At 44.8% G+C, this 15,490-nt stretch overlaps 1 protein-coding gene across 1 annotated transcript in view; it reads left to right on the forward strand.

Annotated features, from left to right (window-relative positions):
* The window catches only part of DPH5 (diphthamide biosynthesis 5), a 75,968-nt gene that overhangs the window by 20,202 nt on the left and 40,276 nt on the right, over positions 1-15,490 (forward strand). Inside the window, exons 2-3 of the mRNA XM_053693736.1 lie at positions 1,116-1,240; positions 1,722-1,830. Coding sequence (XP_053549711.1) covers positions 1,116-1,240; positions 1,722-1,830 — 234 coding nt within the window. The remainder of the gene's footprint in view (positions 1-1,115; positions 1,241-1,721; positions 1,831-15,490) is intronic.

Raw genomic sequence — 15,490 nt, forward strand, 5'->3', positions numbered from 1 at the left:
AATACAATTATTATAACTGCGAGACAGTTAATTGTTAAGGGCTGGAAAGATCATACAGCCCCCAGAGTTACAGGGTTTCTTAAAGAAATTCAGTCTCAAATTTTATTTGAATCTTTTCATACCAAATTTGCAGTTGAATCTAGGGTCAGGACTTTCCTTCTGGACTGGTCTCCACTGATTATTTCTTACCCATTACAGATACAAAGACGTATCTTACAACCCTTTTTAAATACTATAGCCTTTTTAGAACTGGTCATATTGGAATTATATCCTCCAACGTGGGTATCTGGTCTGCGGGAGATATCATTATGAAATAGCAACTATTTAACAATAAGGAGAGAGAGAGAAGTGGCAGGTTAAGTAAGAGATCGAAGTGGTAGGTGGGAGGGGGTAAGAGGGGAGGGAGAGAGAGAGAGAGTGTAAAGAGAAATTTTTTTTTTTTTTTTTTTTTTTTTTTTTTGTTTAGTTGGTTGATTTATTAGTTTTTTAATACTTATAAAAATTTCCAGTGATATATTAGGTTAGATTTTTGAATGCCAGATATTGATCTGTTCCTGTTCTGTTATTTTTCTCTGGTATTATATACGTTGTTAATATGTTATTTTCAACATACATTTATCTGTATATATTTATAAATGCCCTGTGTGGCATAATGAAATGTAAGTTGACATATATTTATTTTTTTTGTCGCTGGAACTAATAAAGATATTTAAAAAAAAAAAAGCTAGAGATGTTACGTTGGCAACAAATGTACAGAAGTTGTATATACAGGTACAGCAGGACCCCTCACAGCAAAATTGGGATAGTTATATTGCTATCAGAAAGGAACGAGTTCTTTATTTAAAACAAAAACTGCTAACTGAGGAAATTAGATTAAACCGATATTATAGGGGATTCCATGGGAGGTCAGCTAAATATCTAGCTAGTCTTACTAAATGTATGATGTCTACTGAGTGAGTCCTATAGATATCACAGCACATAAGCTTTGTATGATGTCTACTGAGTGAGTTATATAGCTATCACAGCACATAAGCTTTGTCCCATAGTACTGTGTGTGCTTAGCTTCATGACCTGGGGACAGCAGCGTATTACTAATGACTGTCTTCTGCTTGCAGGAAGAATTCTACGGACGGGAACTCATCCTCGCTGACCGAGAAACAGTAGAGCAGGAAGCAGATGAGATCCTGAGGGATGCCACAGACACAGATGTTGCATTCCTGGTGGTTGGCGATCCTTTTGCGTAAGTGTGACATAGCTAGAAGTTGAACTAAACACGTGACCCTTGTGCTCTGTACTAGATCTAGTCAGGGACAGATCCTTATATGCAGGCAGATTCCATTGTATTCCCCACAGAGCTATAGAGATGCAGAAAGTGGATCTGTGTTTAACACCCAGCTCCCAGGAAAACAATGTCCTCTGTAGTACTGTATATACTTATTTATGCTGATGAACATGGCCTGTATTTTTTCCCAATAAAGGTGGCAGCACTTCTGCGGCTTCTCTTGCTGATTCTCGTGGGTTATGGCGCTAACAGTAACTGCATAGGGTAGGGGTGTTTATATGAGGTACCTCACCAAGTAACACACAGATGCGTAGAGCAGGTTCTTTGTATGCTAGCATGTGATCTAGTGACTCACCTTGCCTATTTACATATATATATACACACACACACACATACACATGTGTTTTTACATGTACCGCTTATTCTTATTCACATTCAGGGCGACAACACACAGTGATCTTGTTCTGCGAGCAGCCAAGGCTGGGATCCGTCATTGCGTCATACATAATGCCTCCATCTTGAACGCTGTTGGGTGTTGTGGCCTGCAGGTGAGCAGTGTGAGATGGTAGACAGGTTCTCCCGGAACTTTCCCCAGTAACCCCTGTTTTTAAGGACCCCTCTGTATGTGAGGAGATTTGAGCTTCTTCCTTCTGTTTAGGCCTTGGTGAGAATGCTCAGGTAGAAAGATCAGTGTGTTTAACACAGTAGCGCGTGTTTCAGTGTTTGCTTCTAAACAGGTTTTTGTGCTGTAAATGCTTACATCAAGCCTGATTACGTTGGGAGTGAGGTGATACCCTGATCTGTGTGAGGAACTGTAGTGTAGGAACAGAAGACAGCCGTACATAATGTAGTGTAGGGACAGAAGACAGCCTTACATAATGTAGTGTAGGGACATAATACAGCCTTACATTATGTAGTGTGGGGACAGAATACAGCCTTACATTATGTAGTGTGGGGACAGAATACAGCCTTACATTATGTAGTGTGGGGACAGAAGACAGCCTTACATTATGTAGTGTGGGGACAGAATACAGCCTTACATTATGTAGTGTGGGGACAGAAGACAGCCTTACATTATGTAGTGTGGGGACAGAAGACAGCCTTACATTATGTAGTGTGGGGACAGAAGACAGCCTTACATAATGTAGTGTGGGGACAGAAGACAGCCTTACATAATGTAGTGTAGGGACATAATACAGCCGTACATAATGTAGTGTAGGGACATAATACAGCCGTACATAATGTAGTGTAGGGACAGAATACAGCCTTACATAATGTAGTGTAGGGACAGAATACAGCCTTACATAATGTAGTGTAGGGACAGAATACAGCCTTACATAATGTAGTGTAGGGACAGAATACAGCCGTACATAATGTAGTGTGGGGACAGAATACAGCCTTACATTATGTAGTGTGGGGACAGAAGACAGCCTTACATAATGTAGTATAGGGACAGACGACAGCCTTACATAATGTAGTGTAGGGACATAATACAGCAGCCGTACATAATGTAGTGTAGGGACATAATACAGCAGCCGTACATAATGTAGTGTAGGGACATAATACAGCCGTACATAATGTAGTGTAGGGACATAATACAGCCATACATAATGTAGTGTAGGGACATAATACAGCCGTACATAATGTAGTGTAGGGACAGAATACAGCCGTACATAATGTAGTGTAGGGACAGAATACAGCCGTACATAATGTAGTGTAGGGACAGAATACAGCCGTACATAATGTAGTGTAGGGACAGAATACAGCCTTACATAATGTAGTGTAGGGACAGAATACAGCCGTACATAATGTAGTGTAGGGACAGAATACAGCCGTACATAATGTAGTGTAGGGACAGAATACAGCCGTACATAATGTAGTGTAGGGACAGAATACAGCCGTACATAATGTAGTGTAGGGACAGAATACAGCCGTACATAATGTAGTGTAGGGACAGAATACAGCCGTACATAATGTAGTGTAGGGACAGAATACAGCCGTACATAATGTAGTGTAGGGACAGAATACAGCCGTACATAATGAAGTGTAGGGACAGAATACAGCCTTGCATAATGGCAGCGGATATCTGGGTGTTAGTAACATAAGTGATCTTAGAGTAACATTAATACATAGCAGGAGACGATGAGTAATAGCTGGAGGGTGCCGTCAGGGGAATAGGACCGTATAGCTGCAGGAGACTAAAGATACATGGGCTTGTGAGCTGGGCTATGGAGCCTAAATACTCTGTATGGCTGAGGTTTTTCTCATGCTACCTGCGCTGTCACACATACATTCAGTCACCCCTGAATCTTGCATATGGCTGAGGCTTTTCTCATGCTACCTGCGCTGTCACACATACCTACAGTCACCCCTGAATCTTGCATATGGCTGAGGCTTTTCTCATGCTACCTGCGCTGTCACACATACCTACAGTCACCCCTGAATACCTCTGTATTACTGAGGCTTTTCTCATGCTACCTGCGCTGTCACACATACCTACAGTCACCCCTGAATCCTCTGTATTACTGAGGCTTTTCTCCTGCTATCTGCGCTGTCACCCCTGAATCCTCTGTATTACTGAGGCTTTTCTCATGCTATCTGCTCTGTCACACATCTACAGTCACCCCTGAATCCTCTGTATTACTGAGGCTTTTCTCATGCTACCTGCGTTGTCACATGCCTACAGTCACCCCTGAATCTTCTGTATTACTGAGGCTTTTCTCATGCTACCTGCGCTGTCACACATACCTACAGTCACCCCTGAATCCTCTGTATTACTGAGGCTTTTCTCATGCTACCTGCGTTGTCACACATGCCTACAGTCACCCCTGAATCTTCTGTATTACTGAGGCTTTTCTCCTGCTACCTGCGCTGTCACACATCTACAGTCACCCCTGAATCCTCTGTATTACTGAGGCTTTTCTCATGCTACCTGCGTTGTCACCCCTGAATCCTCTGTATTACTGAGGCTTTTCTCATGCTATCTGCGCTGTCACACATACCTACAGTCACCCCTGAATCTTCTGTATTACTGAGGCTTTTCTCACGCTACCTGCGCGGTCACACATACCTACAGTCACCCCGGAATCCTCTGTATTACTGAGACTTTTCTCATGCTACCTGCGTTGTCACACATCTACAGTCACCCCTGAATCCTCTGTATTACTGAGGCTTTTCTCATGCTACCTGCGCTGTCACACATATCTACAGTCACCCCTGAATCCTCTGTATTACTGAGGCTTTTCTCATGCTACCTGCGTTGTCACACATATCTACAGTCACCCCTGAATCCTCTGTATTACTGAGGCTTTTCTCATGCTACCTGCGCTGTCACACATACCTACAGTCATCCCTGAATCCTCTGTATTACTGAGGCTTTTCTCATGCTACCTGCACTGTCACACGTACCTACAGTCACCCCTGAATCCTCTGTATTACTGAGGCTTTTCTCATGCTACCTGCACTGTCACACGTACCTACAGTCACCCCTGAATCCTCTGTATTACTGAGGCTTTTCTGATGCTACCTGCGTTGTCACACATCTACAGTCACCCCTGAATCTTCTGTATTACTGAGGCTTTTCTCATGCTACCTGCGCTGTCACACGTACCTACAGTCACCCCTGAATCCTCTGTATTACTGAGGCTTTTCTCATGCTACCTGCGCTGTCACACATACCTACAGTCACCCCTGAATCCTCTGTATTACTGAGACTTTTCTCATGCTACCTGCTTTGTCACACATATCTACAGTCACCCCTGAATCCTCTGTATTACTGAGGCTTTTCTCATGCTACCTGCGCTGTCGCACATACCTACAGTCACCCCTGAATCCTCTGTATTACTGAGGCTTTTCTCATGCTACCTGCGCTGTCACACATACCTATGGTCACCCCTGAATCCTCTGTATTACTGAGGCTTTTCTCATGCTACCTGCACTGTCACACATACCTACAGTCACCCCTGAATCCTCTGTATTACTGAGGCTTTTCTCATGCTACCTGCACTGTCACACGTACCTACAGTCACCCCTGAATCCTCTGTATTACTGAGGCTTTTCTCATGCTACCAGCGCTGTCACACATATCTACAGTCACCCCTGAATCCTCTGTATTACTGAGGCTTTTCTCATGCTACCTGCGCTGTCACACATCTACAGTCACCCCTGAATCCTCTGTATTACTGAGGCTTTTCTCATGCTACCTGCGCTGTCACACATCTACAGTCACCCCTGAATCTTCTGTATTACTGAGGCTTTTCTCATGCTACCTGCATTGTCACACGTACCTACAGTCACCCCTGAATCTTCTGTATTACTGAGGCTTTGCTCATGCTACCTGCATTGTCACACGTACCTACAGTCACCCCTGAATCCTCTGTATTACTGAGGCTTTTCTCCTGCTACCTGCGCTGTCACACATACCTACAGTCACCCCTGAATCCTCTGTATTACTGAGGCTTTTCTCATGCTACCTGCGCTGTCACACATACCTACAGTCACCCCTGAATCTTCTGTATTACTGAGGCTTTTCTCATGCTACCTGCGTTGTCACCCCTGAATCCTCTGTATTACTGAGGCTTTTCTCATGCTACCTGCATTGTCACACGTACCTACAGTCACCCCTGAATCTTCTGTATTACTGAGGCTTTTCTCATGCTACCTGCACTGTCACACATACCTATAGTCACCCCTGAATCCTCTGTATTACTGAGACTTTTCTCATGCTACCTGCGCTGTCACACATCTACAGTCACCCCTGAATCCTCTGTATTACTGAGGCTTTTCTCATGCTACCTGCGTTGTCACACATACCTACAGTCACCCCTGAATCTTCTGTATTACTGAGGCTTTTCTCATGCTACCTGCGCTGTCACACATACCTACAGTCACCCCTGAATCCTCTGTATTACTGAGACTTTTCTCATGCTACCTGCGCTGTCGCACATACCTACAGTCACCCCTGAATCCTCTGTATTACTGAGGCTTTTCTCATGCTACCTGCGCTGTCACACATACCTACAGTCACCCCTGAATCTTCTGTATTACTGAGGCTTTTCTCATGCTACCTGCGCTGTCACACATACCTATAGTCACCCCTGAATCCTCTGTATTACTGAGACTTTTCTCATGCTACCTGCGCTGTCACACATCTACAGTCACCCCTGAATCCTCTGTATTACTGAGGCTTTTCTCATGCTACCTGCGCTGTCGCACATACCTACAGTCACCCCTGAATCCTCTGTATTACTGAGGCTTTTCTCATGCTACCTGCGTTGTCACACATATCTACAGTCACCCCTGAATCCTCTGTATTACTGAGACTTTTCTCATGCTACCTGCGCTGTCACACATCTACAGTCACCCCTGAATCCTCTGTATTACTGAGGCTTTTCTCATGCTACCTGCGCTGTCACCCCTGAATCCTCTGTATTACTGAGACTTTTCTCATGCTACCTGCGCTCACACATACCTACAGTCACCCCTGAATCTTCTGTATTACTGAGGCTTTTCTCCTGCTATCTGCATTGTCACACGTACCTACAGTCACCCCTGAATCCTCTGTATTACTGAGGCTTTTCTCATGCTACCTGCGCTGTCACACATACCTACAGTCACCCCTGAATCCTCTGTATTACTGAGGCTTTTCTCATGCTACCTGCGTTGTCACACATATCTACAGTCACCCCTAAATCCTCTGTATTAGTGAGGCTTTTCTCATGCTACCTGAGCTGTCGTACAAAGCTATTATCAACCAATCCCGTGCATCTCCTGTACACACGCTCCTCTGTTCAGTCAGGTGCTGCGATCCTGCTTCAGTATCATTAATAGATTATAAGTAAGAGGCATCTTCCTTGTACTTCAGAGGTTTCACATCTGCTCAGTGCCACGCGCCATGTGTTCTAACAAAGGGCAATCAGGTCAGGGAGGGGAGCACTGTGACAGCAGATCTCTTGCACTACCAGATATAGTAACACTGGGCAGTAGAATATACAGGGTCTGGTATAAATAAAAACTCTGGGTCACATGAAGTCAGTTTAGGGCAGCTCAGAGCCTCTTTTTCTACACGTTTACATATTAATTATCAGATCCATTCTGAGCTACTTTATACATTCTCATCCCTGTGTGCCCAGCGGCAACTTCCTGCCTGTAAGATTCCTTCTGCAGACTTCTGAGACATTTTGTCGCTATTGAATAACGCATCGGCTAATTCTTAATGTTTTTATAACAAAATTACATCTTGTTTGCTGCAATAAGTTTTTAATAGCCACACTCTACCCATCATTTGCCTTATCTAGAGGAGCCAATCCGAGCTTTAGTCTGCAGACAACAAGGCTGGCCTCTGTCAATATGTTAGTATACAGTGCATTGTTTTACAGTTGTTATCTGATAAATCAAATTAGTGACAAATGTAGCAGGTTTAGCCTTGAGACATCAGGAGGTGCATTTCATGTTGAAAGGAATAGAAATTGCTCACTTTTCAGAGCTAAAATACATGAAAAGGGGGCAAAATAAATAAATAAAATATATTGTAAATGTGTCTCATTATGTGTAACTAAACCTTTTATATAAACATCTCAAGGGGATTACTGTACCTTTAAATATAATCCACTTAAAGCCTAGTGAAGCTATCACCATCTGTACCTGGTTACTGCATATTGTAAGTGTGACGTCTGAAGACCCCATCTGTACCTGGTTACTGCGTATTGTTAGTGTGACGTCTGAAGACCCCATCTGTACCTGGTTACTGTGTATTGTTAGTGTGACGTCTGAAGACCACATCAGTACCTGCTAACTGTGTATTGTTAGTGTGACGTCTGAAGACCACATCAGTACCTGCTAACTGCGTATTGTTAGTGCGACATCTGAAGACACCATCTGTACCTGGTTACTACGTATTGTTAGTGTGACGTCTGAAGACCACATCAGTACCTGCTAACTGCGTATTGTTAGTGCGACATCTGAAGACACCATCTGTACCTGGTTACTACGTATTGTTAGTGTGACGTCTGAAGACCCCATCAGTACCTGGTTACTGTGTATTGCTAGTGTGACGTCTGAAGACCCCATCTGTACCTGGTTACTGTGTATTGCTAGCGTGACGTCTGAAGACACCATCTGTACCTGGTTACTGTGTAATGCTAGTGTGATGTCTGAGACCACATCAGTACCTGCTAACTGCGTATTGTTAGTGCGACGTCTGAAGACACCATCTGTACCTGGTTACTACGTATTGTTAGTGTGACGTCTGAAGACACCATCTGTACCTGGTTACTGTGTATTGCTAGCGTGATGTCTGAAGACACCATCTGTACCTGGTTACTGTGTATTGCTAGCGTGATGTCTGAAGACCCCATCTGTACCTGGTTACTGTGTATTGCTAGCGTGACATCTGTACCTGGTTACTGTGTATTGCTAGCGTGACGTCTGAAGACCCCATCTGTACCTGGTTACTGTGTATTGCTAGCGTGACGTCTGAAGACCCCATCTGTACCTGGTTACTGTGTATTGCTAGTGTGACGTCTGAGACCACATCAGTACCTAACTGCGTATTGTTAGTGCGACGTCTGAAGACACCATCTGTACCTGGTTACTACGTATTGTTAGTGTGACGTCTGAAGGCCCCATCTGTACCTGGTTACTGTGTATTGCTAGCGTGACGTCTGAAGACCCCATCAGTACCTGGTTACTGTGTATTGCTAGCGTGATGTCTGAAGACCCCATCTGTACCTGGTTACTGTGTATTGCTAGCGTGACGTCTGAAGACCCCATCTGTACCTGGTTACTGTGTATTGCTAGCGTGACGTCTGAAGACCCCATCAGTACCTGGTTTCTGTGTATTGCTAGTGTGACGTCTGAAGACACCATCTGTACCTGGTTACTGTGTATTGCTAGCGTGACGTCTGAAGACCCCATCAGTACCTGGTTTCTGTGTATTGCTAGTGTGACGTCTGAAGACCCCATCTGTACCTGGTTACTGTGTATTGTTAGCTTGATGTCTGAAGACCCCATCTGTACCTGGTTACTGTGTATTGCTAGCGTGACGTCTGAAGACCCCATCAGTACCTGGTTACTGTGTATTGTTAGCGTGATGTCTGAAGACACCATCTGTACCTGGTTACTGTGTATTGCTAGCGTGACGTCTGAAGACACCATCTGTACCTGGTTACTGTGTATTGCTAGTGTGACGTCTGAAGACACCATCTGTACCTGGTTACTGTGTATTGTTAGCGTGATGTCTGAAGACCCCATCTGTACCTGGTTACTGTGTATTGCTAGCGTGACGTCTGAAGACCCCATCTGTACCTGGTTACTGTGTATTGCTAGCGTGACGTCTGAAGACACCATCTGTACCTGGTTACTGTGTATTGCTAGTGTGACGTCTGAAGACCCCATCAGTACCTGGTTTCTGTGTATTGCTAGCGTGACGTCTGAAGACCCCATCTGTACCTGGTTACTGTGTATTGCTAGCGTGACGTCTGAAGACCCCATCTGTACCTGGTTACTGTCTATTGCTAGCGTGACGTCTGAAGACACCATCTGTACCTGGTTACTGTGTATTGCTAGCGTGACGTCTGAAGACCCCATCTGTACCTGGTTACTGTGTATTGCTAGCGTGACGTCTGAAGACCCCATCTGTACCTGGTTACTGTGTATTGCTAGCGTGATGTCTGAAGACCCCATCTGTACCTGGTTACTGTGTATTGCTAGCGTGATGTCTGAAGACACCATCTGTACCTGGTTACTGTGTATTGCTAGCGTGACGTCTGAAGACACCATCTGTACCTGGTTACTGTGTATTGCTAGTGTGACGTCTGAAGACCCCATCAGTACCTGGTTTCTGTGTATTGCTAGCGTGACGTCTGAAGACCCCATCTGTACCTGGTTACTGTGTATTGCTAGCGTGACGTCTGAAGACCCCATCTGTACCTGGTTACTGTCTATTGCTAGCGTGACGTCTGAAGACACCATCTGTACCTGGTTACTGTGTATTGCTAGCGTGACGTCTGAAGACCCCATCTGTACCTGGTTACTGTGTATTGCTAGCGTGACGTCTGAAGACCCCATCTGTACCTGGTTACTGTGTATTGCTAGCGTGACGTCTGAAGACACCATCTGTACCTGGTTACTGTGTATTGCTAGCGTGACGTCTGAAGACACCATCTGTACCTGGTTACTGTGTATTGCTAGCGTGATGTCTGAAGACCCCATCTGTACCTGGTTACTGTGTATTGCTAGCGTGATGTCTGAAGACACCATCTGTACCTGGTTACTGTGTATTGCTAGCGTGACGTCTGAAGACCCCATCTGTACCTGGTTACTGTGTATTGCTAGCGTGACGTCTGAAGACACCATCTGTACCTGGTTTCTGTGTATTGCTAGTGTGACGTCTGAAGACACCATCTGTACCTGGTTACTGTGTATTGCTAGCGTGACATCTGAAGACACCATCTGTACCTGGTTACTACGTATTGTTAGTGTGATGTCTGAAGACCCCATCTGTACCTGGTTACTGTGTATTGCTAGCGTGACGTCTGAAGACCCCATCTGTACCTGGTTACTGTGTATTGTTAGTGTGACATCTGAAGACCCCATCTGTACCTGGTTACTACGTATTGTTAGTGTGATGTCTGAAGACCCCATCTGTACCTGGTTACTGTGTATTGCTAGTGTGACATCTGAAGACACCATCTGTACCTGGTTACTGTGTATTGCTAGTGTGACATCTGAAGACACCATCTGTACCTGGTTACTGTGTATTGCTAGCGTGACGTCTGAAGACACCATCTGTACCTGGTTACTGTGTATTGCTAGCGTGACGTCTGAAGACCCCATCAGTACCTGGTTACTGTGTATTGCTAGCGTGATGTCTGAAGACCCCATCTGTACCTGGTTACTGTGTATTGCTAGTGTGACGTCTGAAGACCCCATCTGTACCTGGTTACTGTGTATTGCTAGCGTGACGTCTGAAGACCCCATCTGTACCTGGTTACTGTGTATTGCTAGTGTGACATCTGAAGACCCCATCAGTACCTGGTTACTGTTTATTGCTAGTGTGACATCTGAAGACCCCATCACTACCTGGTTACTGTGTATTGCTAGTGTGACGTCTGAAGACACCATCAGTACCTGGTTACTGTGTATTGCTAGCGTGACGTCTGAAGACCCCATCTGTACCTGGTTACTGTGTATTGCTAGCGTGACGTCTGAAGACCCCATCTGTACCTGGTTACTGTGTATTGCTAGCGTGACGTCTGAAGACACCATCAGTACCTGGTTACTGTGTATTGCTAGCGTGACGTCTGAAGACCCCATCTGTACCTGGTTACTGTGTATTGCTAGCGTGATGTCTGAAGACCCCATCTGTACCTGGTTACTACGTATTGTTAGCGTGATGTCTGAAGACCCCATCAGTACCTGGTTACTGTGTATTGCTAGCGTGATGTCTGAAGACCCCATCTGTACCTGGTTACTGTGTATTGCTAGCGTGACGTCTGAAGACACCATCTGTACCTGGTTACTGTGTATTGCTAGCGTGACGTCTGAAGACACCATCAGTACCTGGTTACTGTGTATTGCTAGCGTGACGTCTGAAGACCCCATCTGTACCTGGTTACTGTGTATTGCTAGCGTGACGTCTGAAGACCCCATCTGTACCTGGTTTCTGTGTATTGCTAGTGTGACGTCTGAAGACCCCATCTGTACCTGGTTACTGTGTATTGCTAGCGTGACGTCTGAAGACCCCATCAGTACCTGGTTACTGTGTATTGCTAGTGTGACGTCTGAAGACACCATCAGTACCTGGTTACTGTGTATTGCTAGCGTGACGTCTGAAGACACCATCTGTACCTGGTTACTACGTATTGTTAGTGTGATGTCTGAAGACCCCATCTGTACCTGGTTACTGTGTATTGCTAGCGTGACGTCTGAAGACCCCATCTGTACCTGGTTACTGTGTATTGTTAGTGTGACATCTGAAGACCCCATCTGTACCTGGTTACTACGTATTGTTAGTGTGATGTCTGAAGACCCCATCTGTACCTGGTTACTGTGTATTGCTAGTGTGACATCTGAAGATACCATCTGTACCTGGTTACTGTGTATTGCTAGTGTGACATCTGAAGACACCATCTGTACCTGGTTACTGTGTATTGCTAGCGTGACGTCTGAAGACACCATCTGTACCTGGTTACTGTGTATTGCTAGCGTGACGTCTGAAGACCCCATCAGTACCTGGTTACTGTGTATTGCTAGCGTGATGTCTGAAGACCCCATCTGTACCTGGTTACTGTGTATTGCTAGTGTGACGTCTGAAGACCCCATCTGTACCTGGTTACTGTGTATTGCTAGCGTGACGTCTGAAGACCCCATCTGTACCTGGTTACTGTGTATTGCTAGTGTGACATCTGAAGACCCCATCAGTACCTGGTTACTGTTTATTGCTAGTGTGACATCTGAAGACCCCATCACTACCTGGTTACTGTGTATTGCTAGTGTGACGTCTGAAGACACCATCAGTACCTGGTTACTGTGTATTGCTAGCGTGACGTCTGAAGACCCCATCTGTACCTGGTTACTGTGTATTGCTAGCGTGACGTCTGAAGACCCCATCTGTACCTGGTTACTGTGTATTGCTAGCGTGACGTCTGAAGACACCATCAGTACCTGGTTACTGTGTATTGCTAGCGTGACGTCTGAAGACCCCATCTGTACCTGGTTACTGTGTATTGCTAGCGTGATGTCTGAAGACCCCATCTGTACCTGGTTACTACGTATTGTTAGCGTGATGTCTGAAGACCCCATCAGTACCTGGTTACTGTGTATTGCTAGCGTGATGTCTGAAGACCCCATCTGTACCTGGTTACTGTGTATTGCTAGCGTGACGTCTGAAGACACCATCTGTACCTGGTTACTGTGTATTGCTAGCGTGACGTCTGAAGACACCATCAGTACCTGGTTACTGTGTATTGCTAGCGTGACGTCTGAAGACCCCATCTGTACCTGGTTACTGTGTATTGCTAGCGTGACGTCTGAAGACCCCATCTGTACCTGGTTTCTGTGTATTGCTAGTGTGACGTCTGAAGACCCCATCTGTACCTGGTTACTGTGTATTGCTAGCGTGACGTCTGAAGACCCCATCAGTACCTGGTTACTGTGTATTGCTAGTGTGACGTCTGAAGACACCATCAGTACCTGGTTACTGTGTATTGCTAGCGTGACGTCTGAAGACACCATCTGTACCTGGTTACTACGTATTGTTAGTGTGACGTCTGAAGACACCATCTGTACCTGGTTACTACGTATTGTTAGTGTGACGTCTGAAGACACCATCAGTACCTGGTTACTGTGTATTGCTAGCGTGACGTCTGAAGACACCATCTGTACCTGGTTACTACGTATTGTTAGTGTGACGTCTGAAGACACCATCTGTACCTGGTTTCTGTGTATTGCTAGTGTGACATCTGAAGACACCATCTGTACCTGGTTACTGTGTATTGCTAGTGTGACATCTGAAGACCCCATCTGTACCTGGTTACTGTGTATTGCTAGTGTGACATCTGAAGACCCCATCTGTACCTGGTTACTGTGTATTGCTAGTGTGACATCTGAAGACCCCATCTGTACCTGGTTACTGTGTATTGCTAGTGTGACATCTGAAGACCCCATCTGTACCTGGTTACTGTGTATTGCTAGTGTGACATCTGAAGACCCCATCTGTACCTGGTTACTGTGTATTGCTAGTGTGACATCTGAAGACACCATCTGTACCTGGTTACTGTGTATTGCTAGTGTGACATCTGAAGATACCATCTGTACCTGGTTACTGTGTATTGCTAGTGTGACATCTGAAGACCCCATCAGTACCTGGTTTCTGTGTATTGCTAGTGTGACATCTGAAGACACCATCTGTACCTGGTTTCTGTGTATTGCTAGTGTGACATCTGAAGATACCATCTGTACCTGGTTACTGTGTATTGCTAGTGTGACATCTGAAGACACCATCTGTACCTGGTTACTGTGTATTGCTAGTGTGACATCTGAAGACACCATCTGTACCTGGTTACTGTGTATTGTTAGCGTGATGTCTGAAGACCCCATCTGTACCTGGTTACTGTGTATTGCTAGTGTGACATCTGAAGACACCATCTGTACCTGGTTACTGTGTATTGCTAGTGTGACGTCTGAAGACCCCATCTGTACCTGGTTACTGTGTATTGCTAGTGTGACATCTGAAGATACCATCTGTACCTGGTTACTGTGTATTGCTAGTGTGACATCTGAAGACACCATCAGTACCTGGTTACTGTGTATTGCTAGTGTGACATCTGAAGACCCCATCTGTACCTGGTTACTGTGTATTGCTAGTGTGACATCTGAAGACACCATCTGTACCTGGTTACTGTGTATTGCTAGTGTGACATCTGAAGATACCATCTGTACCTGGTTACTGTGTATTGCTAGTGTGACATCTGAAGACACCATCTGTACCTGGTTACTGTGTATTGCTAGCGTGACGTCTGAAGACACCATCTGTACCTGGTTACTGTGTATTGCTAGCGTGACGTCTGAAGACCCCATCTGTACCTGGTTACTGTGTATTGTTAGCGTGACGTCTGAAGACCCCATCTGTACCTGGTTTCTGTGTATTGCTAGCGTGACGTCTGAAGACCCCATCTGTACCTGGTTACTGTGTATTGCTAGCGTGACGTCTGAAGACACTATCTTTGCTGTAGGTCATTACGTCACGCACTTAGTTCTTTATTTTTGTCCAGTATATATGTGGGAAACACAGAGCTTCTCTTCTGGTCAGGAATGTGGAGCCATGTCTCTCTGTACCAACACAATAGTCTTTGTCAACCAGGAATAAATAAATACCAACTTGCATTTCCTGCCTTTTTCATTACATAGTTACATAGACCCATCGTGCAAAACTATTGTGTAATTCTCTATCTCTAAACAAAGTGATTACATGGTTTTTTTGCTTTGCGTGTTGCAATATTTTTATATGAGAAAGCAAAAGTTTTAGAAATGTGGTTAAATTGAACTTGAAGCTTGCAGGAAAAGATACTGTATTGTGCAGTATTTATACTCATTGGCTAGTAGTGACAAGTATCACATTTGCCTCCACAAGCTTGAAAAGTAAACATAGGCTCAGGAACATTTATTTTACAAAGATGGTGAAACATTTGGAAATTCTCTTTTTCAATA

The sequence above is a fragment of the Bombina bombina genome, chromosome 10 (genome assembly GCF_027579735.1).
Source record: "Bombina bombina isolate aBomBom1 chromosome 10, aBomBom1.pri, whole genome shotgun sequence".
In the NCBI taxonomy this organism is placed as follows: domain Eukaryota; kingdom Metazoa; phylum Chordata; class Amphibia; order Anura; family Bombinatoridae; genus Bombina; species Bombina bombina.